This window comes from Lampris incognitus, chromosome 5 (genome assembly GCF_029633865.1).
Source record: "Lampris incognitus isolate fLamInc1 chromosome 5, fLamInc1.hap2, whole genome shotgun sequence".
NCBI lineage: Eukaryota > Metazoa > Chordata > Actinopteri > Lampriformes > Lampridae > Lampris > Lampris incognitus.
Genome location: NC_079215.1, coordinates 26,325,051 through 26,352,962, shown reverse-complemented (window position 1 = coordinate 26,352,962; position 27,912 = coordinate 26,325,051). Strand labels below are relative to the sequence as shown.

At 43.5% G+C, this 27,912-nt stretch overlaps 4 protein-coding genes across 4 annotated transcripts in view; 3 read left to right on the top strand and 1 right to left on the bottom strand.

Moving 5' to 3' along the window:
* cc2d1a (coiled-coil and C2 domain containing 1A) overlaps nt 1-13,103 on the top strand; it is a 48,431-nt gene extending 35,328 nt beyond the window's left edge. The window contains exons 18-28 of the mRNA XM_056279820.1: nt 1,936-2,052; nt 3,617-3,690; nt 3,828-3,886; nt 6,994-7,145; nt 7,227-7,317; nt 7,742-7,897; nt 8,343-8,474; nt 9,791-9,917; nt 10,064-10,140; nt 10,220-10,267; nt 10,383-13,103. Of these exons, the coding sequence (XP_056135795.1) occupies nt 1,936-2,052; nt 3,617-3,690; nt 3,828-3,886; nt 6,994-7,145; nt 7,227-7,317; nt 7,742-7,897; nt 8,343-8,474; nt 9,791-9,917; nt 10,064-10,140; nt 10,220-10,267; nt 10,383-10,415 (1,066 nt within the window). The 3' untranslated portion in view covers nt 10,416-13,103. The remainder of the gene's footprint in view (nt 1-1,935; nt 2,053-3,616; nt 3,691-3,827; nt 3,887-6,993; nt 7,146-7,226; nt 7,318-7,741; nt 7,898-8,342; nt 8,475-9,790; nt 9,918-10,063; nt 10,141-10,219; nt 10,268-10,382) is intronic.
* A 733-nt stretch (nt 13,104-13,836) lies between these two features.
* On the top strand, nt 13,837-18,495 carry mri1 (methylthioribose-1-phosphate isomerase 1). The gene is made up of 6 exons (XM_056279546.1): nt 13,837-14,068; nt 15,293-15,516; nt 15,964-16,133; nt 16,294-16,470; nt 16,621-16,845; nt 17,479-18,495. Exons 1-6 carry the CDS (start codon nt 13,937-13,939, stop codon nt 17,610-17,612), a joined length of 1,062 nt encoding a protein of 353 aa, XP_056135521.1. The 5' UTR covers nt 13,837-13,936; the 3' UTR covers nt 17,613-18,495.
* A 2,521-nt stretch (nt 18,496-21,016) lies between these two features.
* c5h19orf53 (chromosome 5 C19orf53 homolog) lies at nt 21,017-22,370 on the top strand. The gene is made up of 3 exons (XM_056279545.1): nt 21,017-21,160; nt 21,758-21,813; nt 21,932-22,370. Exons 1-3 carry the CDS (start codon nt 21,070-21,072, stop codon nt 22,061-22,063), a joined length of 279 nt encoding a protein of 92 aa, XP_056135520.1. The 5' UTR covers nt 21,017-21,069; the 3' UTR covers nt 22,064-22,370.
* A 142-nt stretch (nt 22,371-22,512) lies between these two features.
* si:ch211-196h16.12 (regulator of G-protein signaling 5) lies at nt 22,513-27,897 on the bottom strand. The gene is made up of 6 exons (XM_056279544.1): nt 27,754-27,897; nt 26,903-27,197; nt 26,668-26,736; nt 26,520-26,572; nt 23,599-23,762; nt 22,513-23,380 (listed from the first exon to the last, which is right to left on the bottom strand). Exons 2-6 carry the CDS (start codon nt 26,944-26,946, stop codon nt 23,216-23,218), a joined length of 495 nt encoding a protein of 164 aa, XP_056135519.1. The 5' UTR covers nt 26,947-27,197; nt 27,754-27,897; the 3' UTR covers nt 22,513-23,215.
* Nucleotides 27,898-27,912: the final 15 nt, after the last annotated feature.

Genomic DNA, 27,912 nt, shown 5'->3' with positions numbered 1-27,912 from the left:
AGCGACTCGCAGTCGTATAGAGGCAACCCTCTCATTCGTTGGGTAGAACTCCAACATGACGGCACTCAACCAGGGACTTGTGAGCAATCTCACACCTGTCCAGTGCCTGTCACCTTGGCCAACTCTGGAAAAGTAAGGAGTCCAGCCCCTCTCCAGGAATTTGGTACCAGAGCTCATGCTATGTGTGCAGGTGAGCCCAACTAGTTGGTAGTTTGTACTGCTCCACCTCCCACACCAGCTCAGGTTGCTTCCCTGCCAGAGAGGTAACATGCCACATCCCTAGGACCAATTTGCGATGCCGGAAGTTGGCACACCCTGGTCCCCGCCTTTGCCTGCCACCCGCCCTGCATTGTACCCTACAGAAGTGCTGAGGGAGGCATAGGAGTTTGACCAACCAGTCTACATGTGTTTTGTGGACTTGGAGGAGGCTTATGACAGTGTACCCCGAGGCACTCTGTGGGGGGTACTGTGGGAGTATGGGATGCCGGGCCAGTTGCTATAAGCCATCCGATCCTTGTATAACCAAAGTGAGAGCTGTGTCCGCATTCTCCGCACAAAGTCAAGTTGGACTCCGCCAAGGTTGTCCCTTGTCTTCGATTCTGTTTTCATGGACAGGCTCTCACTTTGCAGCCAAGATGAGGAGTGTGTCCATTTTGGGAACCTCAGAATTGCTTCTCTGCTCTTCGCAGATGATGTGTTTTTGTTGGCTTCATCAGTACGTGACCTCCAGCACGCATTGGGGCGGTTTGCAGCTGAGTGTGAAGTGGCCGGGATGAAAGTCAGTACCTCCAAGTCTGAGGCATGGTTCTCTACCGGAAAATAGCAGATTGCTTCCTCCAGGTTGTGGATGAGTTGTTGCCTCAAGTGAAGGAATTCAAGTTTCTCGGGGTCTTGTTCACGAGTGAGGGTAGGATGGAGTGGGAGATTGACAGGCGGATTGGTGCAGCATCAGCAGTAATGCGAACGTTGTACCAGACTGTTGTGGTGAAGAGGGAGTTGAGCCAGAAGGCAAAGCTCTCAATTTACCAGTCAATCTTCATTCCAACCTTCACCTATGGTCATGAGCTTTGGGTAGTGACTGAAAGGGTGAGATCACGGATACAAGTGGCTGAAATGAGTTTCCACTGTATGGTGCCTTAGAGATAGGGTGAGGAGCTCAGAAAACCAGAGGGAGCTCAGAGTACAGCCGCTGCTCCTTCGCATCAAAAGGAGCCAGTTGAGGTGGTTCGGGCATCTGATTAGGATACCTCCTGGGCACCTTCCTTTGGAGGTTTTCAAGGCATGTCCAACTGGGAGGAGACCCGGGATAGACCCAGAACTCCGCTGGAGGGACTACATGTCCAATCTGACCTGGGAATGCCTTGGCATTCCCCAGGAGTAGCTGGAGGGCATTGCTGGGGAAAGGGATGTCTGGAGTGCCTTACTTAGCTTGCTGCCACTGCGACCCAACCCTGGAGAAGCGGCTGATGATGAGATGAGATGAGATGAGATGAGATGAGATGAGATGAGATGAGATGAGATGAGATGATAGACAGCTGTAGAAATACTTAAAAGTTATAAAACTGATGTACTTAGATGAGTAAATCCCTGCTTGATCAGTGGTACAACATGAATTTTCATTGTACTTTCACTTGAAAAGTGGTTTTACAATGAAAATTTCAGATAACCAAAAGATATTGGGTGCACCAACATCCAGTTTAGTTCACATTTATCTTCTCAGAACAAAAGTGGGAAGAATCCAACATGAAACCTTGCGCAGCCATTGTTGAACCCAGCGGCATACCTGCCTGGCGATGCATGACAAGGATCTGTCGCTGTTTTTGCAAAGATCAGATGTTATGTCTTAGCTTTTAGACAGCTATGCTAACTTTCCAGCTGCCCTCTAATATGTGATGACCACTAGCTTCAATGGACCAATTTTTCCCCTCTCACAAGGTTTGAGAAGCTAGCTGAGGAGTGTATGAAGAATATCGAGATATTGAAGAAAGCCCATACCAAGGGCCTTCCTGTTCCCAAGTGCCGCACTGAGGAGAGGACATTCAACACTGTCAAGTAAGCAGCTAACTCATGATTTTTTTTTTTATGTTTTCCCCCTTTTTCTCCCCAGTTGTACCTGTCCAATTACCCCACTCTTCCGAGCCGTCCCAGTCGCTGCTCCACCCCCTCTGCCGATCCAGGGAGGGTTGTAGACTGCCACATGCCTCCTCCGATACATGTGGAATCACCAGCCGCTTCTTTTCACCTGACAGTGAGGAGTTTTGCCAGGGGGGACGTAGCATGTGGGAGGATCACACTATTCCCCCCAGTTCCCCCTTCCCCCCGAACAGGCTCCCCAACCGATCAGAAGAGGTGCTACTGCAGCAACCAGGACACATACCCACATCCGCTTCCCACCCGCAGACATGGCCAGTTGTGTCTGTAGGAATGCCTGACCAAGCCAGAGGCAACATGGGGATTTGAACCAGGATCCCCGTGTTGATAGGCAATGGAATAGACTACTATGCTACCTGGACGCCCCGCAAAAACTTGGTGTTTTGGCATGAACTTTACAATAAACCATAGTTATGAATACCAAACAAACTCGTGTATATTTAGATATTAAGGAAGGGAATTGTATCGAGTATAAAGTGCCATTTCTAATACTCAGCCTACTTATAACTATTCTCAAGTGTGAGATTTTGACAGCAAAAATCTAAAATGTACCATCATTGTCATTTGACCACAATTAATAACTGGGAAAAAACACACTCTTTTACAATCAATTTATATTTTATTGCGGTTGTGAAGTAGAAATTAGACTTGGCAGAATCTATAAATCAATACTAAAAACCAAGCATATCCCTCCTAACCCAGTTCAGGTATCCAATGCTACTTATAGAGAAGCAACTTTCAGTTCACCAGTTGACAGAAATGACAAGCAAATCTGGTTATGGATTATATTCACTAGCTGGCTGCCAGTCAGCCAACAAGTTCTTTCATATACACTTGAAAAGATTTAAGGTCCTCAGAGGAAGTGAATCTCATTTGTTCAGGAAAATATCATCGCAGTGGAAGTCCATCCAAATGCTTTGGTTTATTATTTGCACTTCACCCATCTTTAACTAGAATCCATTACCGGGCCTGCAGAAAGATCATTGCTTCAACACAGCAATACAAGGAACATTACTGCCACCCAGTTATACCAGTTGCTCATTGTGTTTGGATACCATTCCTACAAAGTAGAGTTTGAGGTAGAAGAGAAGCCCTGTGTAGTTAATTACTTTTTTTATTTGAAATAAGCCTTACAGGTGTGTTATGTAGATAACAGGGATGGACATAAAACTACTCTTTTCAAGTTTGCATAGAACTCTCTTCAAGTGTTGTATTTGTATAATTACAAAAAAAAATGTTTGTTTAAACAAACAAAAGATTGATAGTCTGCCTTACTGGCTAGATGGACCCTCACTGACACTCTTTATCATGCTCCATTATCACACTTATCAGCTAACCATTACTTCACACTAGCATTGGCCCATTATAAGTGAAAGTTGAGGTTGTTTGGCAAATATTGTTCTGGACTTCTCGTGCTAAATATCTTAGCTGTGTTCGGTAATGACTTATATTTTTTGTTTTATAGGATTTTCCCCAACCTAACAGCAAATGACATGATGCTGTATATCATCAGGGGTATTAATCTACCGACTCCCTCAGGTAATAATGTCTTTGTGTGTGTGTGGGGGGGGATGCCTACGCGAACATGCATACTATGATGCAGTATCAAATTCAAGGTCATGTTTTATATGTGTTCCATCTTTCCTATCTTAACACACTGGCTCTTCTGACCTCAGGTGTCTCCCCCAGTGATCTGGATGCCAGTGTGAAGTTTGAGTTTCCTTTTCCTAGTGTGGTAAGAAAAGCCCCTTACACAATCTTACACAGTAACACTCACTGGAGTAAGTCTTCACTCCTAGGGTGGTCATTAAACTCTTGATATCTAGGCAACGGTTTTACAGGTATGATTTCTGTATATGCGTGTGTGTGTGTGTGTGTGTGTGTGTGTGTGTGTGTGTGTGTGTGTGTGTGTGTGTGTGTGTGTGTGTGTGTGTGTGTGTGTGCGCGCGCGCGTGTGTGTGTGTGTATGTCTGTGTGTGTACATGTTTAACTATCCTAATGTGGACCAAATGTTCTCATTAGGATAGAAAAACCAGAAACCACCCACCTTGTGTGGACATTTTAGAGGTCCTCACATGTACACTGCTCAAAAAAATAAAGGGAACACATAAGCAATGCAATGTAGCTCCAAGTCAATCACACTTTTGAGATATCAATCTGTCCAGTTAGGAAGCAACACTGATTTGTGAATCAATTTCACCTGTTGGTAAATTGTCTAATTTCCACCAGGTGGAAATTAGACAATTTGCAAGACAACCCCTATAAAAGGAATGGATTTGCAGGTGGTGGCCACAGACAATTTGCCTGTCCTCATCTTTTCTGGCCGATCTTTGGTTAGTTTTTCATTTTGCTAGTGCCCTCACCACTAGAGGTGGCATGAGGCGGTATCTGCAACCTACAGAAGTTGCTCAGGTAGTGCAGCTCACCCAGGATGGCACATCAATGCGTGCTGTGGCAAGAAGATTTGATGTGTCTCCCAGCACAGTGTCCAGAGCATGGAGGAGGTACCAGGAGACAGGCCAGTACACCAGGAGACGTGGAGGGGGCCGCAGGAGGACAACAACCCCGCAGCAGGACCGCTATCTGGTCCTTTGTGCAAGGAGGAACAGGAGGAGCACTGCCGGAGCCCTACAAAACGACCTTCAACAGGCCACTAATGTGCAGGTTTCTGCTCAAACAGTGAGAAACAGAATGCATGAGGATGGTATGAGGGCCCGACATCCACAATTGGGGCCTGTGCTCACAGCCCAACACCGTGCAGCCCGATTGACCTTTGCCAGAGAACATCTTGGTTGGCAGATTCGCCATTGGCGCCCTGTGCTCTTCACAGATGAGAGCTGGTTCACACTGAACACATGTGACAGACGTGAGAGAGTCTGGAGATGCTGTGGAGAACGTTCTGCTGCCTGCAACATCCTCCAGCATGACCGGTTTGGCGGTGGGTCAGTGATGGTCTGGGGAGGCATATCCTTGGAGGGCCGCACAGACCTCTACGTGCTAGCCAGAGGTACCATGACTGCCATTAGGTACCGGGATGAGATCCTCAGACCCATTGTCAGACCATATGCTGGTGCAGTGGGCCCTGGGTTCCTGCTCATGCATGACAATGGTCGTCCTCATGTGGCCAGTGTGTCAGCAGTTCCTGTATGTCGAGGGCATTGATGCTATGGACTGGCCTGCACGTTCCCCAGACCTGAATCCAATCGAGCACCTCTGGGACATCATGTCTCGTACCATCCGCCAACGCGATGTCGCACCACAGACTGTCCAGGAGTTGACCGATGCCCTGATCCAGGTCTGGGAGGAGATCCCTCAGGAGACCATCCGTTGTCTCATCAGGAGCATGCCCAGACGTTGTAGGGAGTGCATACAGGCACGTGGAGGCCACACACACTACTGAGCCTCATTTTGAATCGTCTTGAAGAATTTCCACAGAAGTTGGATCAGCCTATGTTCTCATTTTACACTTTGATTTTGAGTATGATTCTGAATCCAGACCTTAATGGGCTAATGATTTTGATTTCCATTGATCATTCTTAGGTTATTTTGCTCTAAACACATTCCTCTGTCTAATAAATAAAGATTTTCAGCTGAAATATTTCATTCATCGGGTCTATATTGTGTTTTTAGGTGTTCCCTTTATTTTTTTGAGCAGTGTAAAACGGTCTATTTGAGGGTTAGGACTTGGTTTTAGGGTTAAGATTAGAATTAGGGTTAGGTTAAGGTTAGGGTAAGGGTTAGAGTTAGGCATGTAGTTTGCATGGTTAAGGTTAAGGTTAAGGGCTAGGAAATTAATGTAGTCAATGAGTGGTCCTCTGTGTGTGTGTGTGTGTGTGTGTGTGTGTGTGTGTGTGTGTGTGTGTGTGTGTGTGTGTGTGTGTGTGTGTGTGTGTGTGTGTGTGTGTGTGTGTGTGTGTGTGTGTGTGTGTTTGTGTGTTTGGACCCTGTGAGGCGTGGACCCTGCACAGCCACCACCTCAGGATGCTTGAGGCCTTCCACATTAGATGCCTACAATGCATCCTGAGGATAGCCTGGTGTGACCGAGTGCCCCATATTGAAATACTCCGCAAGACCAACTTCATCAGTATGGAGGCTACCGTCACCCAGCACCAACTTCGCTGGCTCGGTCACGTCATCAGGATGCCGAAGGAGCGCTTACCATGTAAAGTGCTGTATGGCCAGCTACAGCTTGGCCGCTGCTTGGCAGGGGGCCAGAAAACGGTACAAAGACCAACTAAAGTCCATCATGACAAAGTGCGGCCTGAACCTGAGCCAGCTGGAGGGCACTGCTGCCCAATGCCCCATCTGGCAGCAGGTCTGTCAATAAGGGGTGCAAAAGCTCGAGGAGGACCGAGGTAATCGACAGACCAGGAGACGTCTAAAGAGACATGAAGCCAGTACCACACCTACACCCCCAGTCAGTGCTCTCACCTGTTCTGTCTGTGGCAGACAGTGTGGATCACGGATTGGGCTTTACAGCCACAAGAAGACTCACAAGTAGCAGAGCCAGGATTGTCATCGTCGGACACAACGGACAACCTTAGGTGTGTGTGTGTGTGTGTGTGTGTGTGTGTGTGCGTGTGCGTGCGCGTGCGCGTGTGTGTGTGTGTGTGTGTGTATGTGATCAAAAAGACATGCATGTTAGGGTTAATACTCCTGCCTGTGCCCCCGACCAAGGCAATAGGAAAAAGAACTGGAGTTGGTCCCCGGGCGCTGTACCACAGATGCCCATTGCTCCTATACAATAGGTTGGATTAAATGCAGAAAACAAATTTCATTGTAACCTGCACAATGACAAAATATTTTGTGTGTGTGTGTGTGTGTGTGTGTGTGTTTGTGTAGGAAGAGGCCCAGAGGGATAAAACTGGCACTGTAAAGAACACCAACAGTCCAGAGTTTAAGGAGCAGTTCAAACTGAACATCAACCGTGCCCACCGTGGCTTCAAGCGGGTGGTCCAATCCAAAGGCATTAAGTTTGAAATTATCCACAAGGGGTAAGACAAAAACGGCTATTAATTTCATTCTCCTTGTGACCGAGAATGTTACCAATGAGTTTTCCCCTTTTTTTGCTACAGGGGTCTGTTTAAGACCGACAAGGTAGTGGGTAATGCACAACTGAAGCTGGAGACTCTGGAAAACCAGTGTGAGATCAGAGAGATTTTAGAGGTGAGCCCTGATGGTATCTGAAACACAAACGCACATCCATGGTACAAACATACTGAATGTAACCATATGTTTGATCAGATCAGATAAAACTAAAATGATCTTCAAGGGAAACTGTGATTGTTGCAATAGCAGTGCATGGATAAAGTCAAAGATAACTAGAAAAAGTATGATTTGTGATAATGCAACCAAAAAGTCAATACTAGACTGTCAGTGGAGACAAAGATCATTTTTTACAAATGAGAAAAAAAGAATGGGGACCTGAGATTGGGCCATCCAAATTATAGATAACATTGTTTTCAAATTTACAGGATAAAGTAGGAGGGGTAGTATGTATCACCAAATGCTCCTAATATGGGGGAATAGCAGTTGTTTTGCAGGAAAATATATCTGTGAATGAATGACTGAACATACGTGTGTTTCCTAGGTGTTGGATGGGCGTAAAGCCACAGGGGGCAAGCTGGAGGTGAAGGTGAAGATCAGAGAGCCTCTGGGACGAGTTCAGCTCCAGACAGTCACAGAGAAATGGCTGGTCCTTGAACCCCTGTCCTCTCCCTCTCCCCCAGATAGACAAAAGGAACGGGTTAGTAAAGGAGGATAGGAAAGCTTTATTTTATATATGGAAAGAACACTGTGGGACAAACTGGATAGTTCAAATGCCACCTCCAGTCACCTCGACAGCCCATTCAAAATTTCATGCTTCATCTTTTTGATGTACGGGCTTTTCAACCAGTCACACTTCTGCATTGAAATACTTTTTTTTTCTGCAACAGAGGAAATAAGAACAGAAATATCTGCCCCTCCTGCCAGAAATCCTTATTTCCTTCTATTCTCTGATTTCCCAGAGAGCCTTTTTGGGATGAAGGTGATGAGGTGACTGAAGGGGGTTTGGTGGCTTCAAACATACAGACTGAGTGGGCAGAAAGCTTATCGAATACTGGAACAACAAAAGATGTAAAAAGAAAAAAAGATGTGGAATGAAATTCTATGGATCAGGTCAGTTAAGTCCGTCTGTTTGTGGATGTTAGGCCCCATCTCCACAGATGAAACCCAGGAATGAAGCAAGCAACAGGAGCAGTCATCCCAGCCACTCCCCCCCACAGTACAAGCTCCATAGCTTCAGCCTCCTGCATTATGACAAGGAGAAATTTGAGAGGAAGGTATGTGTGCGTGTGCGTGCGTGCGTGCGGGCGCACGCGCACATCCAGAAATGTCACTTATACAATGAGTTTTTTTTTTCACGGAAACCAATACCCCAACAGTTATAGGCAATGTTTTGAGGGGTAAACGTGGTTTGAAAAAACATGATCCCTCCAAAACTTTGGTATACAGGGATGCTTCTAATTACTGGTCTATGGTATGTTGGCTCTTCCAATAGTTCCCCTTGTCACTACCCAATAAATGGCAGTGACCGTCCTCAAGTAAGCATGCAGAACACCATAACATGCGTGTTCCTATAGGCTTTCTGTCTTGTTCAGTACTAAGCTGTTATTCACCTATCTGGCTAATAGTGGTTTCATGTTTGTGTTGTACAAACATCTGCTTTCTTGCGTCTGATCACCTTTCATGTGCGCACTTTCAAAAAACCAAAAGAGGAAAAGGTGAGCCAGTGGCAGCAGTGCAGCAATATAAGTATTTGGGCACTGTCGTAGATGAGAAGCTTAATTTTGATGCAAATACAGTTGCTATGTGTATAAAGGCTAAGTAACAGTTGTTCTTTTTAAGGAAGTTGCAACGTTTTAATGTGGACATGACACTGATGAAAATGTTTTGTTCTTCTTTTGAGTCTGTACTTTCTTTTCTATAATTTGCTGGTTTGGCAGTCTTAATCTTAAAAATAAGAACAACCTGGAAAAAATTGTCAGGCTGTGCCATAAGATTACTGGTGCTACCCTTATTGACCTTCAACACCTGTATGAAGTGAGGTTCATCTCAAAGGCACAGACTATGGTTTTGGACCCTCAACATCCTTTACATTTTGAGTTCCAGATGCTTCCATCAGGCCGGAGGTTTAGTCTACCCAAAGGTAGCTCTAGTACATACAGATTGTCCTTTGTTCCATCTGCTATTGGTATTTTAAACAACCTATAACCCCGGATGTCATTGCGTCTTTCTTTTTCCCCATGATTCATGGTGACAGTGTGGTAGATATGGATCTTGTGCTGTGTTTGTGTTTGATGTATTGATGTATTTGTGTTGGACTACTGTCTGTAAAGCAAATTGCCCCTCAGAGACATTAAAGTTTTACTCTATTTCTACATGCTAAAAGATTGGAAAGACTGAGCAAAAATCTGATTACTTTAATTATGTTATCCTTACTCTAACTTGACCTTTCCCCCATAAAGACATATACATGACTGGGTTTCTAAAGTCAGACTAATGCCTTCATCGATTTTATGATCCAGTTATTTTAAATCCGGATGTAAACACATCTGCATTTAGCTGAAGACTGTCTGTGATTCTGCTTGTTATTCAGATTGCTGAATACAGGAAGAACCGACGGGATCCCCCTTCCGACCTCATCCATCAACATAAAGAGGTCACACACAGACTGCAGTGGCAGAAAGCACAGCTAGAAAGAGGTTCTCCTGTTCTACTGGCAGGTAACACACACACACACACACACACACACACACACACATCCAAACATATATGAGAAAATACATAAATAACTAACATACTTTATCCAAGAATAAACCTAACCCACAAAATAAAAATGCATTTCTCATACTTCCCCCTGTCTGTGCAGAATATGAGAATGTGCTGCGGCGTTTTGCACATGGACTTGCTGACTCTGTGAAAAAATTTTCTAGCCAAGGTAACAGGGTAAGTACAAGGTCAGGTTTGCCTGTTGTGCGCGCGTGTGTGTGTGTGTTCTAATGCATCATGTCTGTTTTCTTTACAGGATGCTGCCAAGGATGCGCTGGGCAGATTGAAGTTGGTAGAGAATGAGGTAAGGTCTGGCTTGCCTATCTGTCTACTGGTCTTGTCTAGTCTGGTCTTATGTTTACATCTAAGTATATCGTTATGTTTTTGTTTTGTTTTCTTGTCTTTTCTCTCCACTTCAGCTGGAATCTCTGAAAAGACGACGCACTGTATAGGAGAAGAGAAGATTGAAAAAGGGAGTGACAATTGAAGTACTGTTATATCACTACAGACATAAGTGTGTGTGCAGTCATGCAAATACACACATAAACAATGCCGTCCTTAAGCACCTTTAGCATGATGACACTCCAGTATGGCTCCATAATGAGTAAGAACCCTTGTGATTCTGTCAAGATAAATACAGTAGATATAAGAACCATTGCCATTTCTGTTTAGAGCTCTGATGTGATCATTTTGCAAACTAGTAACTACAAAAGGACCCATTCATGGACACTAACATTAAAACATTATAGACGGAGGTTTATTTGCATTCACAAAAAAGACAAAAACTCAACAGAAAACTGCTTTCACTGTATTTCTTTGAGCATTTACTCTGATATTTTATTATCATTTTCCTTCTTTCTGTGTTTCTTTTGAAAAGTTTTTCCTCTGGTGTCTGAAAGAAAAGTGATTGAGAGAAAAAAGGAAAGAAAGAAAGAACAAATGAAAGAAAAGTGTGTAACCCATAGACTAAAGTGTCTTTAACTCTTTACCATATTGTGTGTATAATGAGCTTTAATCTGTCTGCTTCAGTATTCCCAGATTACAGTAATCTGCAGCATTTGGAGTGGTGTGATAGAGGAATAAAATGGGGCTCTGGGGTGCCGCAGCTGCTGCATCCCATAATGAGGGATTAGTGTCACCAAGGAGACAATTCATTCAGAGAGCCACATACAGGGTTGGTGATGTGGGGTGGTGAAGGAGGATATACACCATGTTGGGAATTTGGCACAAGATTAGCTTTAGAAATGTACCTCTTCTTCTTCTTCTTCTTCTTCTTCTTCCTGTTTAACCATTCTTCTGTGTTGTCCTCTTCATATCTGCCCTCTTTAAACTAACAGTCATCTCCCGCATGTATTTGGTGGTTCACTAGTCTACTGTCAAAAGACTATCAGGCTGTTGCTCTTGACTTCCTTGTAAATCTTAAGCAGACAAGTCAATCAGAGAAAATAATTGCTTAAGATGTGCAATATTTACTTTTCTACTGTAACAAATCAAGAAGAGCGAAGGTGTACAACAGTGAAGGCTGTATCGTATACATGTCATTATGGGGAGTGGTAAACAAAGGACAGCACAATGGACTGCTGACTAGTCTACTCAGATAGACAAACATGCATGGCTGAGGTTGGATGTGTTCACATTTTGTATTCTTGTTTGTGAAGAATTTTGCATCCCATAGTGGACATCATCCAAATGCTTCCAGCAAAACTTTCTAAGAGTTGAATGCTGGTTTACAGATAATGACATGTTGGAATGAATAATGTGCATCGCTGTAATATTGCAAGATGAAAAAAAAATCCCTTAAATATAGCGTTGCAAAGGAAGTGACTGATGTTTACTATGGTGCAAACAATTCCTGCAGCTAGATAATGTGCAGCCCTCCAATAATAACATGAAAAGAGACAAATTTTCTCATTTTGGGATCAGTGTGGATCCTTTGTAACTGAGCCTTAAAAGTTAAATTTTTGACCTTTCTCTTCATTTGTGAGTGTTGACTCTGTCAGCAGTTTCTGGGTCAGATATAAGGGCCTCATCTAATCCAAACCCTGTGCCACTGCATTGGTAGATACATTTGGTTAATCCTAGTTAAAGCAGGCCTGATATGGGATCTCTATAGTCTGTAGTTATCCTTCCAAACACCCCCCTCCCTTTTATTCTTCTCTGAGGGGACATCTACTCGGTTTTTGTGAGCAGTTTATTCTAAGTATATTTTTGACCTGCTGGTTGTGAAATTTGAGTAAGTGCAGAGGACACACTGATCTAAATCTCTACCAACAGAGACCGATATGTCAAGTGGCCCTTAACTTTAATCTACATCTAGAATGACAGAGAGAGACAGACTGTCATTTCTTTGCTTGTTTGCTTTACTTGTGCCAGTACAGATTGTTGAATGCCATCAAGAGCCACTGTCAGACTCTGATTTAACTAACCGTGGGTTGCAATGTGGCTGTGTGTTTTTAATGGGGTCTGTGTGCATGCATCTGCCTCCTAAGTGCCCTTTTCTTTCACTCCAAGTTGTCTCTCCCACCGAGGGCAGCAACTTTAACCCTAAACTCACACACGCGCGTGCGCGCGCGCACACACACACACACGCGCGCGCACACATTCCGAAAAAGAAAAGTCAGCCCATAGTAAGCTTGTGGTCTTTGAGACAGTGCTATTGCTTTGGCTCATCTGCATTCTGTGAGGTATTTGGGTGATCAGGACAGGCACATGGAGTGATTGCTAGTTAGTCTTGGTGGTGGCAGCTCAGATTCCTCTCCATCACTCACACACACACACACACACACACACACCTTTCTGTTTCCGCTGTCTTTATTTTGATCTTTTTCTTTCCATCTTATTATCTTTTTCTCCTCTGTGAGCAAATCACAATCCACATTAAGGGAAAAGTAGGATGGCTTGTCTTTACTTTTTGACATCACTTTCAGTAGTGTATTTATTCGTGAGTGTCGGTAACCGTTTTTGGGACTATTACATTTTCATCTGTTATGTCATAATGGCAATCAGTAAATAAGTATAAATTTGTGAATATAAAATACAGCATCTATTCTATTTTTAATGGGGAAATGTAATTTGTGTGTCTGTGGAAATGCATAAAAGCCTCATAGCATAGGCTTTCTTTTTTTGTCGTGGGAATTTCAGTTTTTGAATTGATTTTTTTCCGGGGGGGTGGGGGGCTGAGTATTAAAATATAGAAACAACACTGAGTGTGTGTCTTTATTTTAGGTCACGGCCTATTATAGGTAAAGGCGAATGTGCTGAAGAAAAATTGGTAATGTTTATAATTTAGCTCAATAATGTGGGAGAAAATTACAACCATCCTCGGTGAGAGACTACGCCTGCGTTTTCAGGAGACGTTCCGGGCTTCGCTGTTATGCTAATAACTTGATCTGAATGTGAAATGTACCCCGACAAAGGCTAAAGAAAGGTTGGGGGGATGGTAACTGGGGGGGGGGGGACGCTGGATGACGCCCGACTCGGAGAGTGCAGAGTTAAAATTAAAAGCCGGAGGTGGGCGTGAACGGCGAACGAGGGCTTCCTGCTGAAGAGAACACGTGTTTCCGTGTCTGCATTGACCTATGCCTGCTGCTCCTCTTCTTCTACTTCTCCTCACGGCCCGTTTAGTAGCACCCGTTTCTTCCAGCACCCCCTCGTCCTTTTTTTTCTCTCTTTCTAATTTACAAACCTCCCCCCCTCCCCGTCCCTACCTCCCTCCCTCCCTTTCGTACTCCAATCCACAGCTCCCGGGACAGCCGACAACCAGGGCCGTCCACACGTCAACGTTGTGTGGTGTGTGTGTGTGTGTGTGTGTGTGTGTGTGTGTGTGTATGCGTATGAGAGAGAGAGAGAGAGAGAGAGAGAGAGAGAGAGAGAGAGAGAGAGAGAGAGAGAGAGAGAGAGCGAGAGAGAGCGAGCGAGCGAGCGAGTGCCCCCCGCCAACGTTCATCTGATCCACCATCTCATCGTTTGGGTCATGACGCTCGAAGCGATCCGCTACCGGGCCGGGTCTCTGCAGATCCTCAATCAGCTGCTTCTGCCGCATGAGACCGTGTACGATGAAGTTCGCTCTGTCCAGGATGCTTACGAGGCCATCAAGTCCATGAAGGCAAGGAATAAAAAAAATTTCTCGCCCTTTCTCCTTGTGCCTCTCTAGGGCATCCCCCTTTCTCCTCTCCTCTCTCTCTCTCTGTTATGTTGCATGTGCTGTTTTTTTCCTCTTACTGTAGCTAAAAGCGATGCTTGGTTGAACTGCTCAAGCCGGGGTTCACTATGCAGCTCGGTCTTTTGTGCTCATGTTGATGTGGGTTGACACTGGTTTACATGGTCGGGAGCATGTTTCGCCTTTTTTGTGTGCCTAGCGGAGGGGTGTCCTGGGCCTGTTTGTTTTGAAAGCATCCGCAGCACTCTGCCGTCCAACGACAATTAGGATTTGTTGTACCCGAGCAAAGCATGGGTATATTATTTTATATAAGGGTGTGTGTGAATGAAATGAATGTTCGAGACCGTCGATGTAGGCAGAAATTCCTCCTTTAACAGCTGATGAAGTCTATAATTAACCGGCATCCCAATACGACTTATTTTATTTATTTTTTTCCCCCGTATTCTCATGTGCAAGCACGACAAATCGAAGTATCTGCCCAAAATCACCCACCCATGACTCCCCCCCCCTTTCTCTTCACTGGGAGAGATTATTGATGAATTATTAATGACCTTTACCAGGGGTTTTGTTCGCGTTTTCGCCTCGGTCTGCTCCTTTAACACCTTCAACGCGATTTTATCTCTTGGCTTGTGAGAGGCATTTACATGACAAGACGCTTGGGTTATTATTAATCATTCAGTTCTTTTTTTTTCTTTTTTTTTTCTTGACCAAACATCTCAAACCACACACATTTCATCCTGGCAGAGTGATGGAATGTACCATAAGTAGAAAGGATGATGTCATGATAATGGTACCTAATGAAAGAGACTGAAGATTCTCACACAGAGATGATAACGTGGCTCTCTGCTCTCTTTCTGTGTGTGTGTTAGTTTTAATGCAGTCATGGCATCTTTTAGTTCATTGCATTGCCTAAATCGAAGGATTAAGAGTACTGTTAGAGAGAGAGAGAGAGAGAGAGAGAGAGAGAGAGAGAGAGAGAGAGAGAGAGAGAGAGAGAGAGAGAGAGAGACCAATCGACACGTAGGTCTGTACCCACGTGGAAGCTGGATAGCCATGGAAACAGTCCCCGGAAGACTTAATGACACATGTAGCGGAGACAACAAAAGTGGTGACAACAAAAGTGGTATCCTTTGACATTCTCTTTTTCTTGTCTCTCTCCTGCTCCTCCAGGTGCGGGGTGCCCCAGCCATTGCCATCGTTGGCTGCCTAAGCCTCGCGGTGGAGCTGCGGGCAGGTGCGGGTGGTGAGGACCCATTGACCTTCATCAGGGAGTCTCTGTGTCATCTGACTTCAGCTCGGCCCACCGCCGTCAACATGGGCCGCGCTGCTCGGGAGTTGATGGAATTTTCGGAAAACGAAAGCATGGAGAAGAACTTTGAGCAGCTTCGTGAGAGGTAAGAATGGATGATTGATGGATAGATGGGGGGGCGAAAGTAAATGAGTTGGAGGGAGGAGGGAAGAGAGAAGAGAGAAGAATGATGCTCTTGATCCACAGAGTGCCGAGAAAGCACAGTTGAATGGCTGGATGAGAAAGAGCAAGAGAGTGACTAGCATGAACTAGCACTAAAGGGCGAAAAAGGAGGGGAAGACCAGATACTCGATAAAGACGAATGAAAATAATGAAAATGTGGGTGGTCAAAGAATAGAATATATGAAGATATTGACGATTAAAGTTTTAAGGATTAATAATTTTCCCTTTGAGTATGTTGGATAGGACAATGGGAGGTCAGGCTACAAAGAAACGCACAGACGTGTCTGTCGAAATGCAGGTGATGCAGCTTTGATGGATGTACCAAGTCCATGGTGACAGACAGAGCCTCTTCTCTGTTCCCCTTCTACAGTGTGATTGCCTGGATTGAGGAGATGCTGGACCGTGATGTCAATGACAACAGGAAGATTGGTAACTATGGTGCCCAGCACATCCTGTCTGGGGTCCCGAGGGATTCTGTAACCATCCTTACACACTGCAACACTGGTTCGCTGGCTACTGCTGGATATGGAACTGCACTGGGTAAATATGGAGCTGTTTGTGTGTAGTGCAAGGTGGGTGCAAGAAAATTAGAGATTTTCTGTTTGGCTGGTGCTGGAAACTAGACTGTGCTCTGTGTGTGTGTGTGTGTGTGTGTGTGTGTGTGTGTGTGTGTGTGTGTGTGTGTGTGTTTATGTTGTAGGTGTGGTGCGTAGCCTCCATGCATTGGGCAGGCTGAAGCGTGTGTATTGTACAGAAACAAGACCATACAACCAGGGAGCCAGGCTGACTGCCTATGAGGCAGTGGCTGAGGGTTTTCCTGCTACACTCATCACAGACAGCATGGCTGCACTCACCATGAGAGAGAGGGGTATCACAGGTACATCCCACCCTTAATAAGATGTTACATATGTCTTATATTTGAACCTTCCCCTGCTTACTCTTTCTTTCTCTCACTTTCTCTCTTTGCACCATCCACTGTCCTCTTTTCTTAAATGGCTTGCTCTTTGCAAAACATTGTGTCTCTCAGCTGTGGTGGTAGGTGCAGACAGGGTTGTGGCTAATGGTGACACTGCCAACAAAGTGGGCACATACCAGTTGGCCATCACTGCCAAGCACCATGGGATTCCATTCTATGTGGCAGCACCGAGTACATCATGTGATTTAAGTCTTGAGAGCGGCAGGGACATTATTATTGAAGTGCGGCCCCCTGAGGAGCTCACCAGCATAAATGGAGTCCCCATTGCTGCCCCAGGTAAGATATTGGAGAGAGAATCATTGGGGAAGTTGTTTTGGTTTGTAAAAATATTCTTGCATGGAACTAATGCATATCAATAGAATAGCAGCAGTACCTGACCCAGTTAGAAAAGTGAAAATGAGCTAGGAGCTTGAGCTTTGGGGGGTTTGGAAATATTAAATGTTGGGCGTGCTGCTAATACCAACTGGATGTTTGTGAAGTACAGCAAGCGGAGGGAGGTTACAATTTTCGGAAAAGTTAAGTGATGGAGAGAGGGATCATGGAAGGCTCAGGGAGAGGGACGAGACAGCATCCTGGTTAAATTTGTGCGAGCTGATTGAGCTGTGTCATGTGATCTCTAATTAGAAGACCAGCGAGAAGAGGCGCTTGCAGACATCACAGTAATTAAAATATGCTCGTTTAATGAGCCCGCAGGCCCCTGGAGACAAGAAGGGTGGGTGTAGATGTGTGTGGGCACATAGTTTCTGTTTCTTTCTTACATGTTTAGCTCTAACCCCCCCCCCACCTCTCTCTGTCTCACTATAAAACTCACTTAAGGTTTCTTGTATGAAATAGCTCTGTTTTCTCCTTTATGTTTTGTGAAAAATCAACTAACCCAATCATTTTACAAAGCTCATCGTCTGTCTGCAGGTATTGAGGTGTGGAACCCAGCCTTTGATGTGACCCCTCACCAGCTAATTACAGGAGGCATCATTACAGAGCTGGGAGTCTTCCTCCCCTCTGAGCTCCAGGCAGCGCTTACTGGCCGTCTCACCGCCCTCTAGACCTACTCAGCTCCCTCTGCTGGCCACTTTGTGCCAGTGGCCTTTCAAATTAATACTCCCACTCCCAACACACACACAGACATGGTTGTGGTGTAATTTTAATTTACTACATTGGTAAACACAGTCTGTGTTACATCAGTGCACAAAGATCAGTCTAATGCATAAAATCACATGTCCTACAGTCACACACACACACTCGTACACACAAACACTGCAGGGACTCAAGTACAGTCTCCCCGTCCTTTTCTGTCCTCCTCATTTTTCTTTGGTCTCTCCCTTCCCCGTCAGCACATCACTGAGTATCCATTATCTCCCTCCCTCTCTCTCCTGCAATGATGAAAAGTGCTCAGCTTAAACATCACAGAGTATCTGTTCTCTCTTTCTCTTTTGTGCTCAGCTAGACTGTCCCATGAATTAAATTTGGCAGTTTTTGTAAGTCTTTTCTGAGGTCATTTTTTCAGGGCCTTTTCGATTATAAAAGTTTATAAAGGGATGCATCGAATTGCTGATATGTCATTTTAAAAAGCTGGATTTTGAATACCCATGGTGCTTAAAGTGTGATTGAAGTGCTGCTACCGACTTGTAAATATCTATAATCCTATTACTAGTGTACATATGTACAAATGAACCCCTAACAGTTAATGGTAGCATAATTCTAACCAAGTAAGTGGTTATTTGAAACTAAATTCACCCAGTCAAAAATGTTATATTAACATTTGTTTTAATTTTCTCTATGTAGAAACTTTTATAGAAATATAGATCAAGCAAACTGATTGTTCAGAGATTTACAGAGACTGAATTGTAATGGATATGAAGAACCATATTTCATTTATACAGTTCAGTTCTTGCTGCAAAATTTTTTAACACAAAGTGGAAGGTTTTTTTTTATTAATCCTCGGTCAGCTGAAGCCACAGTAATGTCAAGATATTTATACCTCACTTAATGTTTGTATTTTGCTTCTCCCTATTGTATCATATCGTATCATATACCATAATTAACCATGTCAGTAGTGTATCAGTGTCTAGCACTACCACACAGAACACACTTACACAGGAACACAAAGTCAAAAATGGGGAATCAGTATAATAACCATAATGGCTTCTGCTTTGCAGTAAAATGTCTGTTTCAACTACTGTATTGTATTTCTGTAATGCAACAGCATTTAGACTGGTGGGGTGTTTTCCATTTTTTTTGCTGTCCAGCCAGAGATTACCTTGTAACTGTATCTGGCAATAGCTCACAGCATAAAGAAACCACCTGCCAGAAGGTAATTCTCTCAGACAACTGTGGTTTGCGTTTGAAAAAGCAGCAGTCAGGCTGTGCTTTACTAAACAGTCGTACTTTATTGCCTTGGGGCTCTGTTGGGATTTTTGATGGACTGTTTGGTTTGCTCACTCTCCCTGACTGATTTGCTGTCTTTTTGTGAGAAATTGACTTCAGACTCACCAGTCTAGCATATGAGATTAGGGGCCATGTACATAAAGTTTCATAGAAACTATAAGTAAGGATCCTATGGTGGTGCAACCTGACTGCTGATGATAGAACCGGTACTCATTTTCTGCAAGGCTCCATGTATACAAGCCTGGATATCTTAACAAGACATGCCCACTCGCGGTACTGAATGTCACAGGCCTAGATTTTGGGCTCACACTGTTAACTGCCTTACACATTTAGCAAATACAGCACTAACACAGCTCACTGCAGAGGGCTACAGCTAGCCAGTGTGTTAACACTGCTTTTGCAGTTTTCTTACTCTCAGCTAGCGCACTTAACAGGAGAGACAACAGCCCTTTAGCCCTTCCACCCCCCAAGCCAACCCACTTACCCCTTCTCTGAACACTTATTCTGTCTTATTTCAAAGGGTTTAACCTTTGAAAGGGGGATGCCAGAAAACACAAGCCACCTTGTAGTCCACCTGTCTTTCCTTGTCTTCTCAACCATCATTTTGGCTGCTTTGAGATCCAGAAAATACTCTTGGATAAGAAAAAAAAAGAGAGAGAGAGAGAAAAAGAGAATACAAGATTCATAGCATCATTGTTGACTCCATAATTCCTAAAAATGTTTTCAAATAGCCCTGCTTCTTCAGCTCTCTCGTCACCCTGTTCATTTATCTCTTCCCTTTGCTTTTCTTATTTGTCCCTACATCCTCTTAATAGCCATCTACGCACGAAAATGCTGTTAAGTAACACACAAGGGGAAAACAAACTGGTGTATTGCTTTTGGGTTCTTTTTCTAGTTTTTGTCTGATTTTTTTTTTTTTTTTAAAAAGAGGGGGGGGGGTGAAGAAAGTTTAAGTGGGAGGTAGGTTTTAGAGAATGTCCCAGAAAGATGTAGCAGCTTTGTGGCCACCAGACCTGCAAATAGTTTGTCAAAATCTAAGAGGAGCAATATTTTGTTTGTAAATCATGATTTCAAGGCTTTGGCTGTGATCTGTTTTATTTGATGACATTGTGATTCCTAGTGATTGTTTTGTACGCCACACTGGCGAGGCCTCCTCAGATATATTCACTGCCTCTCCGTCTGCCCAGACAGGCTCAGACATGCAGACATGTATTCATTGCTGTGACAGACTAGATTGGCAGATTCAAGAATTGAATCTGGACTTGAATCTGGACTTAAAAATCTCCAGATTCCACTGACATTTTCCCAAATATGTTCAGCCCAAAGTAAAGGATGTTTGTGGTAGTGCTTTTAGTTTGACAAGACAGCCCAGATTTCTGAATAGTGTGTCATATTACATATCTAATCTATGAGTAGCAAATTTGTTTGTCCACTTTGATTTCAGTGATCAGCTTGTGGGACTTTTGAAAGCATACATTGGTATTACTTTAGACTTAACAAAGGCCAATTCATGAAGGTGTCCCAACAGCCACCATCCCCCTGCTCTCTGAAAACAGCCAACTTATGCCAAATAATGCTGAGCCAAAATTTAGCTCTGGCTGTCAGCTTTTATTCACATCCTTTGTTTCATTCAACCCTGTTTCTAAATTAGCAGTGATTAGTGTGGCTGGTGACTACCTGGAGAGGAGTGTTTGTCAGAGGACCTCTTTAAAGTGAAAGTCTGTTATTGTTCTCAGTGATAATCACTTGATCTTGGTTTAGGTTTTTTTTTAAAGTGGAAATAGTTCAAAATTGTTTTATATATATATGTATATGTTTATGAATATTATGCTGTAAAATGCAGACATGAATCAACAAAAAAATTCTCTTTCACATCAGTACAATAAAGAGGAGGGATTAAAAGCCACCATGAAATAGGTTGTCCGTCTCTCAGCAGATCATTTATGTGACGGTATCTGCTTTGTTCGCAGATAAAATAATTTGGATTCGCAGTTTCCATCTGATCGCCCTTCCATCCTGGAGGTGGCGCTAGTGTCTTGCGAGATGGACCTCATCGAGGAAGTTGAGACTAAACTACATCCGGGTCAACCGAACATCCGCGTACTGCTCGCAATTATGGCCCAAGGTAAAAAGAAGTTTAAAGCGCAGCGCCCCGGGGCATCAAAGAAACCCCAGCAAAACAAACAGAAAGGACCTAAAAAGGGGGGTGAGTATAGGCAAACACCAGATTTTGCTCTTTTTTGTTTGGTGAAATGTAGGCGATGCCCTTTCATGAATCTCAAAGCACTGCGACAAAAAAAACGCCGTTTGGCTAGGGAACGGAAGCCTGGGAGGGTGTAAAAGAAGGGTAAGAAATTAAGTCATCTCGACTATTATCGAATAATGAGGGAATTTGGTTGTCTCCCAAAAAATGTAGGAATAGGAAGGTCATTTATTTTGATTGGACACAAAATATGGGATATCTTCGCCAACACGGCAAAGAAATGGTGATTGCACAGTAGAGACGGTACCAGGCAGCCTATACTGTGTTTTGTGGGGACATAAACTTTTGCTGTTTTATAACAGTTGAACTACAGTGAAACAAAATTAATTTGGATGTAATTGGCCCTCCAGGTATATTGTTTTTATGACTTACAAATTACAAATGCAGATTGGACTGTCCAAAATAACAGGCACTTATGTATGTCTGTTTAAAAGAAGAATTTCACCTTGTGTAGTTCTGCTCATACATTAACGAACAGTTGTTAATGGCAGTAAAAAATGGCAATAGCTGTTTTACTGGAATCTATTTCTGTTTTAAAAGGAAGGGTTATTGCACCTAAGAAGGCTCAGGTAGTTCAGCAGCAGAAACTCAAGAAGGTAAGGACCATAGGAGGAGTTACAATTCATCTGCCATACCAAAGTTTGAAAGTGACTACATCAGTAAGTTATATTAACCACCATTCATTAACATTACTTCCATTGCTTTTCCTCCAAGGGCCTAGACATTGCCATCAGGAACAAGATTGAACAAGAGGTGACCCAAAAGGCCAGCTCCTCTCTCCACAAGCGGCTCAGTGTGCTTAAGGGGGCTGAGCGCAAGGGACCCCCAGGAACCAACTCCAAATAAAAAAAGGCACAAGACCGAACTCCAGGCAGACTTGATTGGAGTACCATTTTAATATAAAGCTGCTAAACTGAGTTCTGCGGATTGTCATGAGCTAATGTAATACCAATAGATTTTCTCCCTTCATGTTTAACTTCATATATTTAAGGTGCACATGGAAAAAAACTTGCATTAAATGTAAGCCTGCTTTCTAGCTGCACATTTTCAACAAATTTCAAAGACTGAAAACAAGAACACAGCGTTTTGTTGAACCATCACAAAAATACCCACTGGGGGAACCATTGCACCAAGCATAAAGAAACTTAATGAAGATTTTTGAGTTGTGTGGTTGTTTACGTCAGCTTTGTAGAGGCCCTCATTCAAAATCAAATTGATATGAAAAAAAAACTACATTCATATTTATGTTTCCATTATGAGATTTAGTTCCACTTTTGAACAAACACACAAGAATTATTTAATTAGTCAAAGTTTTGGTACTCTTGGGTTTTTCATGTGTATCTGAGAGGTGCCACAGCCATGTTCTTTATGTGCACATGCTGTCCCCTGCCTGTATTTATATGATTCCCCTCCTTTTTATCGTGTTCATACTCCCATGATCCTTTGCTGTTGGTGTAAGATTTCTCAAGGCCATTCCTGCCCCACTGTGACTGGCAACGACAATCTTGAAATAACACAAGCCACTGATACATGCCGATTAAGCTTTAGATCATTTTTAACTTTGGTTTCAAGGTTTATATACCCTTTCTCTCCAGCCAAGCCAATGCAACTTTAGCATGCCTCTTTTTAAATAAAGTATTCACACCGATTTGTAAAATGCAGGAAAAGTTCTTTTATTAGACTTTGATTCCCTTGCTGTACTAGTTGCTTTTGCAGTTAAGAGGTACTGTGTAAGTTGTGCAAGTATGTTTTGTGACGAGTATAACTCAGCTTCATAGCTCTGAGCATATAAGCTTAAATGATAATTTTTAGACCACTATACCTCAGCACATCAAACCTCCATGTCCTGTGTATCATGCACAATTCTGAGGCGTGAACATTTCAAAACATTAAAGATTAAATATGATTAAAGTATCAAGCACTTAGTTGAAACTTAAAATATTTTCTAATGTACGCCTATGTAAGTAAACTAATCTATGGTAACCACAGCCAGTTTATTTATGCCTTGATCACTTCCATAAAATGAGGGGAGCGTAGGAATCGAGGAAAGGAGTCACTGGCCATTAGACTGTAGATTCTCTGCTGTGCATCTTTGAATGTATCCACTGATGGAGAGTCTATCACACCCAGCAGAGCTTCGCGAGTCTCAGCATCCAAGTTGACCTGAGGGGACACATGGTTGTAAAACAAGATCTTTTCAGAGTCGACCGTTCAGTACACATTGCAAAACCCAATTGACGTTTCTATAAATGTTTGATTTACATAATAAATATCTAATACATATAATCCAGTGATTCAAGTAGGCTACTGACGCTTCTGTGTGTTGCTCAAGCCCCCCACCCCACTGTTAATTTCATAGTGTGTTCACCCTGCCTACCAACCTCATGTGAGGAGTTAGGACTGACAAACTTGCTGTAGATGCTGCTGGCCTTGGCCCTCAGCAGGTGTGAGGGGGAAACCCTGTAGTCCTCACAGGCCAACCAGAACTCCAGATTCTCGTTGCTGAACTCTGAACACAGGAACCAGCGAAACGCCTGCAGACCGGCTGCAGAGAGAGGGATAGGAGAAGAACGGTCAGAAACAGAACCCATAGAAATACAAGGCAGGAGGACAGAACGGTGAGGGAATGGTGGATTGTGTGTGCGTGTTGTGGGGGGGGGGGGATTATGAGAATGAGGATACAAGGCGAACAGCAACGAGAGTAATTACTTGAGGTAGCAATATTTTGGAATAGCAGCTGAGAATTGAGCTGTGCATATCAGCCACATATGAGATGTTTGTATGGAGAGCCCCAAAAGCCCCAGGATAATTCTAAGCCTTATGTAGAGTGGTCCTACAGCAAAGGTACAGTCGGGTGACAAATGAAAGGAAAACCCTGAATGCTTGTCCCCTACAGTGAGGGGGTCTGGGGGCTCTGTTATGCTGTGGGGGGCATTTTCTTGGCATCATTTGGGTCCACTTAGAGGGAAGGGTCACTACAAATCAATGCAAAGTTATTCTGAGTGATCACCTTTATCCTATGATGAAACATCTCTATCCTGATGGGAGTGGTCTCTTCCAGGATGACAATGGCCCCATCCACAGGGCACCAAGAGTCACTGAATGGTTTGATGAGTATGAAAATTATGTAAATCTTGTGCTATGGCCTTTTGGACCGATGTATTAGCACTTTCCATCACCACCATCAAAACACCAAATGAGGGTATATCTTTTGGAAGAATGGTGTCCATCCCTCCAGCAGAGTTCAGAGACTTGCAGAATCTATGACAAGGAGCACTGAAACTGTTCTGGAGGCTCATGATGGACCAACACCTTACTAAGACATTTTATTATTTATAACCTTCAAAATGCTGTTGCTAGAATATTAACTAAAACCTTCACAGGCTTCCCATTCACGCCAGAGAATGTTCCTAAACTTTTCTGAATGCATCGTACGGTCCTAACCTTCTGCTTGTATTGCTGAGCACATGTGCCCATGTTATATGCTTGTCCCCCTCGCTCTCTGTCACTTTCCCGGACCAATTTTCTTGCTTTATGCACTGTCTGATGACCATGGATCATCTCTCACTCTCTCAACCACTTGATGACATCAGAGTTTGTTTGTGATGCGTCCTATTTTCCCATGGACACAGTTCCACCCTCCTGGAGATTTATGTTATCATTTGCGTCATTCTCGTTTAAAATTGATTTTATACCATTTGTTTTAGCTATGACAACTTTTTCATCACTTGTCTCATCTTCTTTCTCTCTCTGTGTGAATGCTGTGTTGAAGTCTGCCTCACCTCTTGTGTGCATGTGAAGTCTACTCTCTCTGCAGGGCCCCACTGAGCAGAGCTGGGTTTGTGGCGTGGGGCCCTGCCGGCTCTTGACTGCATTTGTAGGGTTCCTGACGATGTCTTGGGTGGACACAGAGTCACTAAAATGCCTTATGCCTTGCACTCTCTTTACAATCTTATTACCCAGCACATTTAAATTTGCTAGATTTTATGCATTAACTATGTATTCTACATTACCTCACTCTGTGTAATCCATGAGGTTACATTATAATTCTGTTACTTTTGTGCATTTGACACCTATTGCATGTCTGTCCATCCTGGAAGAAGGATACCTCCTCTGTTGCTCTTCCAGAGGTTTCCCCCATATATTTTTTTTCCTGATAAGGCTTTTCTTGTGGAGTTTTTCCCTCATTTGGGTTGAGGGTCCAAGTATAGAGGGTGTCATATGTCGTCATATTTTGTTGGATGGATTGTCTTTTTCCATCTGCAAAATGTCTCCAGACTACACCCTGCTTTACCGCAACACTCCACAGATCTTAATCAATACTTTGGTCACATCACACAGTGACCATTGCAATGAGATCCTGGCAAGCATCCCCAACAAACTTATTCACTGACTTCATCTCATCCAGAACTCTGCAGCATGGATTATTACACATTCCAAGTCCCCTGAACACGTCTCTCCCCTGCTGATTCAATTACACCGGCTTCCTGTGTCACAGCAGATTAACTTTACAATGTTATTATTAACATTCAAAGCTCTTCATAATCTATCTCCTGCTTGTCTCACTGACCTCCTTCAGACTTACACTCCCTCTCACTCTCTAGTCTTCACCAGCAGATCTATTGGCACTACCAGCCATCAACCTCAGCACAACGGGTGCCAGGGCTTTCTCATATGCTGCACCCAAATTCTGGAACTCCATTCCCCCATCATATCCGCTTACTGGACTCCATTACAGAATTCAAAACTGCTCTTAAAATCCAACTTTTTAAACTAGCATACTCACTTTAACAGTATTAACTGCATCTTCGATTTAACTCCTTGCTGAGCTATGCTTGGTTGCTTATTGCATGTTTGATGTTGATTGTACTGATGTTTTGTTTTTGTTTTACTGCTTTGTTTGTTGTATCTTTTATTGCTGATCATATATGATGTAAATTGGCCTCAACTGTCATGAGAGGCACCATTAAATAAAATGTATTATTGATTGTAAAGTCCTTCGGGGCTGCTTTGTGATTTGGGGCTATGCAAATAAATTTGACTTTATGTTGGTTTTTCTTTTAATTTGTAATCCTGTACATATGTAGTTATTATAAGATGCACAAGATTTGTTGGCAGCACCATTTTACTTTGATCCCACTGTGTCCAGTCCATTAATATATATACCATGCACACATACTCACACAGCTTGGAAGAACTTGGACAAATATGCCTAACAAACTGCATACATATCTTTGTTCAAATGTATGACGCATGGCTTCGTAAACAAGAAATTTAAAAAGAAGCAAAAAGACCATCTTACTCTTGCTGCTGAGCAGAGAGTCCAGATCGTGGATAATTTGATTATCCTGAGCTCTGAGAAAGAAAGAGAGTAAACAGTCACGTTCCTGTGTTGCTGGAACAACATCATGGTTAAGAGACAGATGGAAGATGGTTTTGTGTAGGCATACTTGTGCTTGTGATGGGTCCAGTCTTGCCTCTCAGCCAGGTGGGTCAGCTTCACCCGCATCCCCTTCGCCCTGAAATACACATGGCTCATAGAACTGCACCCAACTCAGCAGATGCTACCTTACATTGCATGTGAGAAAACACCTGCCGAAGTTACACTATAAACAATGTTTTTAATAAGGAAATGAAGATAACATCCTCAGCTATAGCATAATGATACAGCTCTACTATACTCACCTCTCCAGGCAGGAGGAGGGCAGGGAGGACAGGCCCTTACACATTGAGGCGCGTTGTTACACACAGCAGAGAGAGAGAACCAAATGAAAATGATGAAAGTGAACCATGTTCAGTCCCAGTATTTCTCCCCTGTTGTTCCGTTTAGTCGCTCTCCCAAACCACATTTCGTTGGTCTTATAGACCTGGTTATCTACCCGATCTGTCAATCTACCAGACAAGCAGCAGGTGGGGGCGACCGCAGACTCAAGTTGAGTACGTGCTCAAAAAGCAGTATACCAATACCGAGCTGTTGGATCTGTTGACAGATGACACCAAACAAGGCAGGAGATACAATGGAGAAAATAACCAGGGGGACATCTGCTGTGTGTGTGTGTGTGTGTGTGTGTGTGTGTGTGTGTGTGTGTGTGTGTGTGTGTGTGTGTGTTCTTGTTCAGCTATATTTGTGAGGACCACGTCGAGTTTTAAACTATAAGTGAAGACATTTTTGCAAAGTGAGGACAATGGCTGGCCCTCACTTCTTTAAGGAGCTATTTTAAGGTTGGGCTTTGGGTTTACGTTAGATATGGGTTACAGGCAATGGTTAAGGCAAGGCATTGTAATTGGGTAAGGTAGCCGATGAGGGTCCCCACAAACATAACAAACAAAACGTGTGTGTGTGTGTGTGTGTGTGTGTGTGTGTGTGTGTGTGTGTGTAGTCCGCCATAAACAAATTCTATGCAAGTCCCTATTTAAAAAGGTGTATTTACAAGTGCAAGACTTGTTGAGGGAAGAGCGGGTTGTCTGGCAGCACCGCTCAGCTTGTAGGCGAGAGCGAGAGAGAGATAAACAAATAAGTACGCAGTGTAGTTTACCCGTTCAAATGCAAAAGCTAACTGTTGATGTCGAACTTTTCAATAAACAGATTCTTATTTCACGCCTTCCCACATCCAGTCTTAAATTTTTTTTTAAAAATGTACAGGCTCAAAGTTACGCATTTCAAAAACAGAAAACGCGGCGCTGGAGACTTCAGA

Coding starts and splice junctions, on each gene's coding strand:
- mri1 (XM_056279546.1), top strand. CDS start 13,937: ATGACGCTCGAAGCGATCCGCTACCGGGCCGGGTCTCTGCAGATCCTC. Junction 15,517..15,963: donor TTTGAGCAGCTTCGTGAGAG/GTAAGAATGGAT, acceptor CCCCTTCTACAG/TGTGATTGCCTGGATTGAGG. Junction 16,471..16,620: donor GAGAGAGAGGGGTATCACAG/GTACATCCCACC, acceptor TGTGTCTCTCAG/CTGTGGTGGTAGGTGCAGAC.
- c5h19orf53 (XM_056279545.1), top strand. CDS start 21,070: ATGGCCCAAGGTAAAAAGAAGTTTAAAGCGCAGCGCCCCGGGGCATCA. Junction 21,161..21,757: donor GAAAGGACCTAAAAAGGGGG/GTGAGTATAGGC, acceptor CTGTTTTAAAAG/GAAGGGTTATTGCACCTAAG. Junction 21,814..21,931: donor AGCAGCAGAAACTCAAGAAG/GTAAGGACCATA, acceptor TTTTCCTCCAAG/GGCCTAGACATTGCCATCAG.
- si:ch211-196h16.12 (XM_056279544.1), bottom strand. CDS start 26,946: ATGTGTAAGGGCCTGTCCTCCCTGCCCTCCTCCTGCCTGGAGAG. Junction 26,573..26,667: donor TGGACCCATCACAAGCACAA/GTATGCCTACAC, acceptor TTTCTTTCTCAG/AGCTCAGGATAATCAAATTA. Junction 23,381..23,598: donor GTCCTAACTCCTCACATGAG/GTTGGTAGGCAG, acceptor GTGTCCCCTCAG/GTCAACTTGGATGCTGAGAC.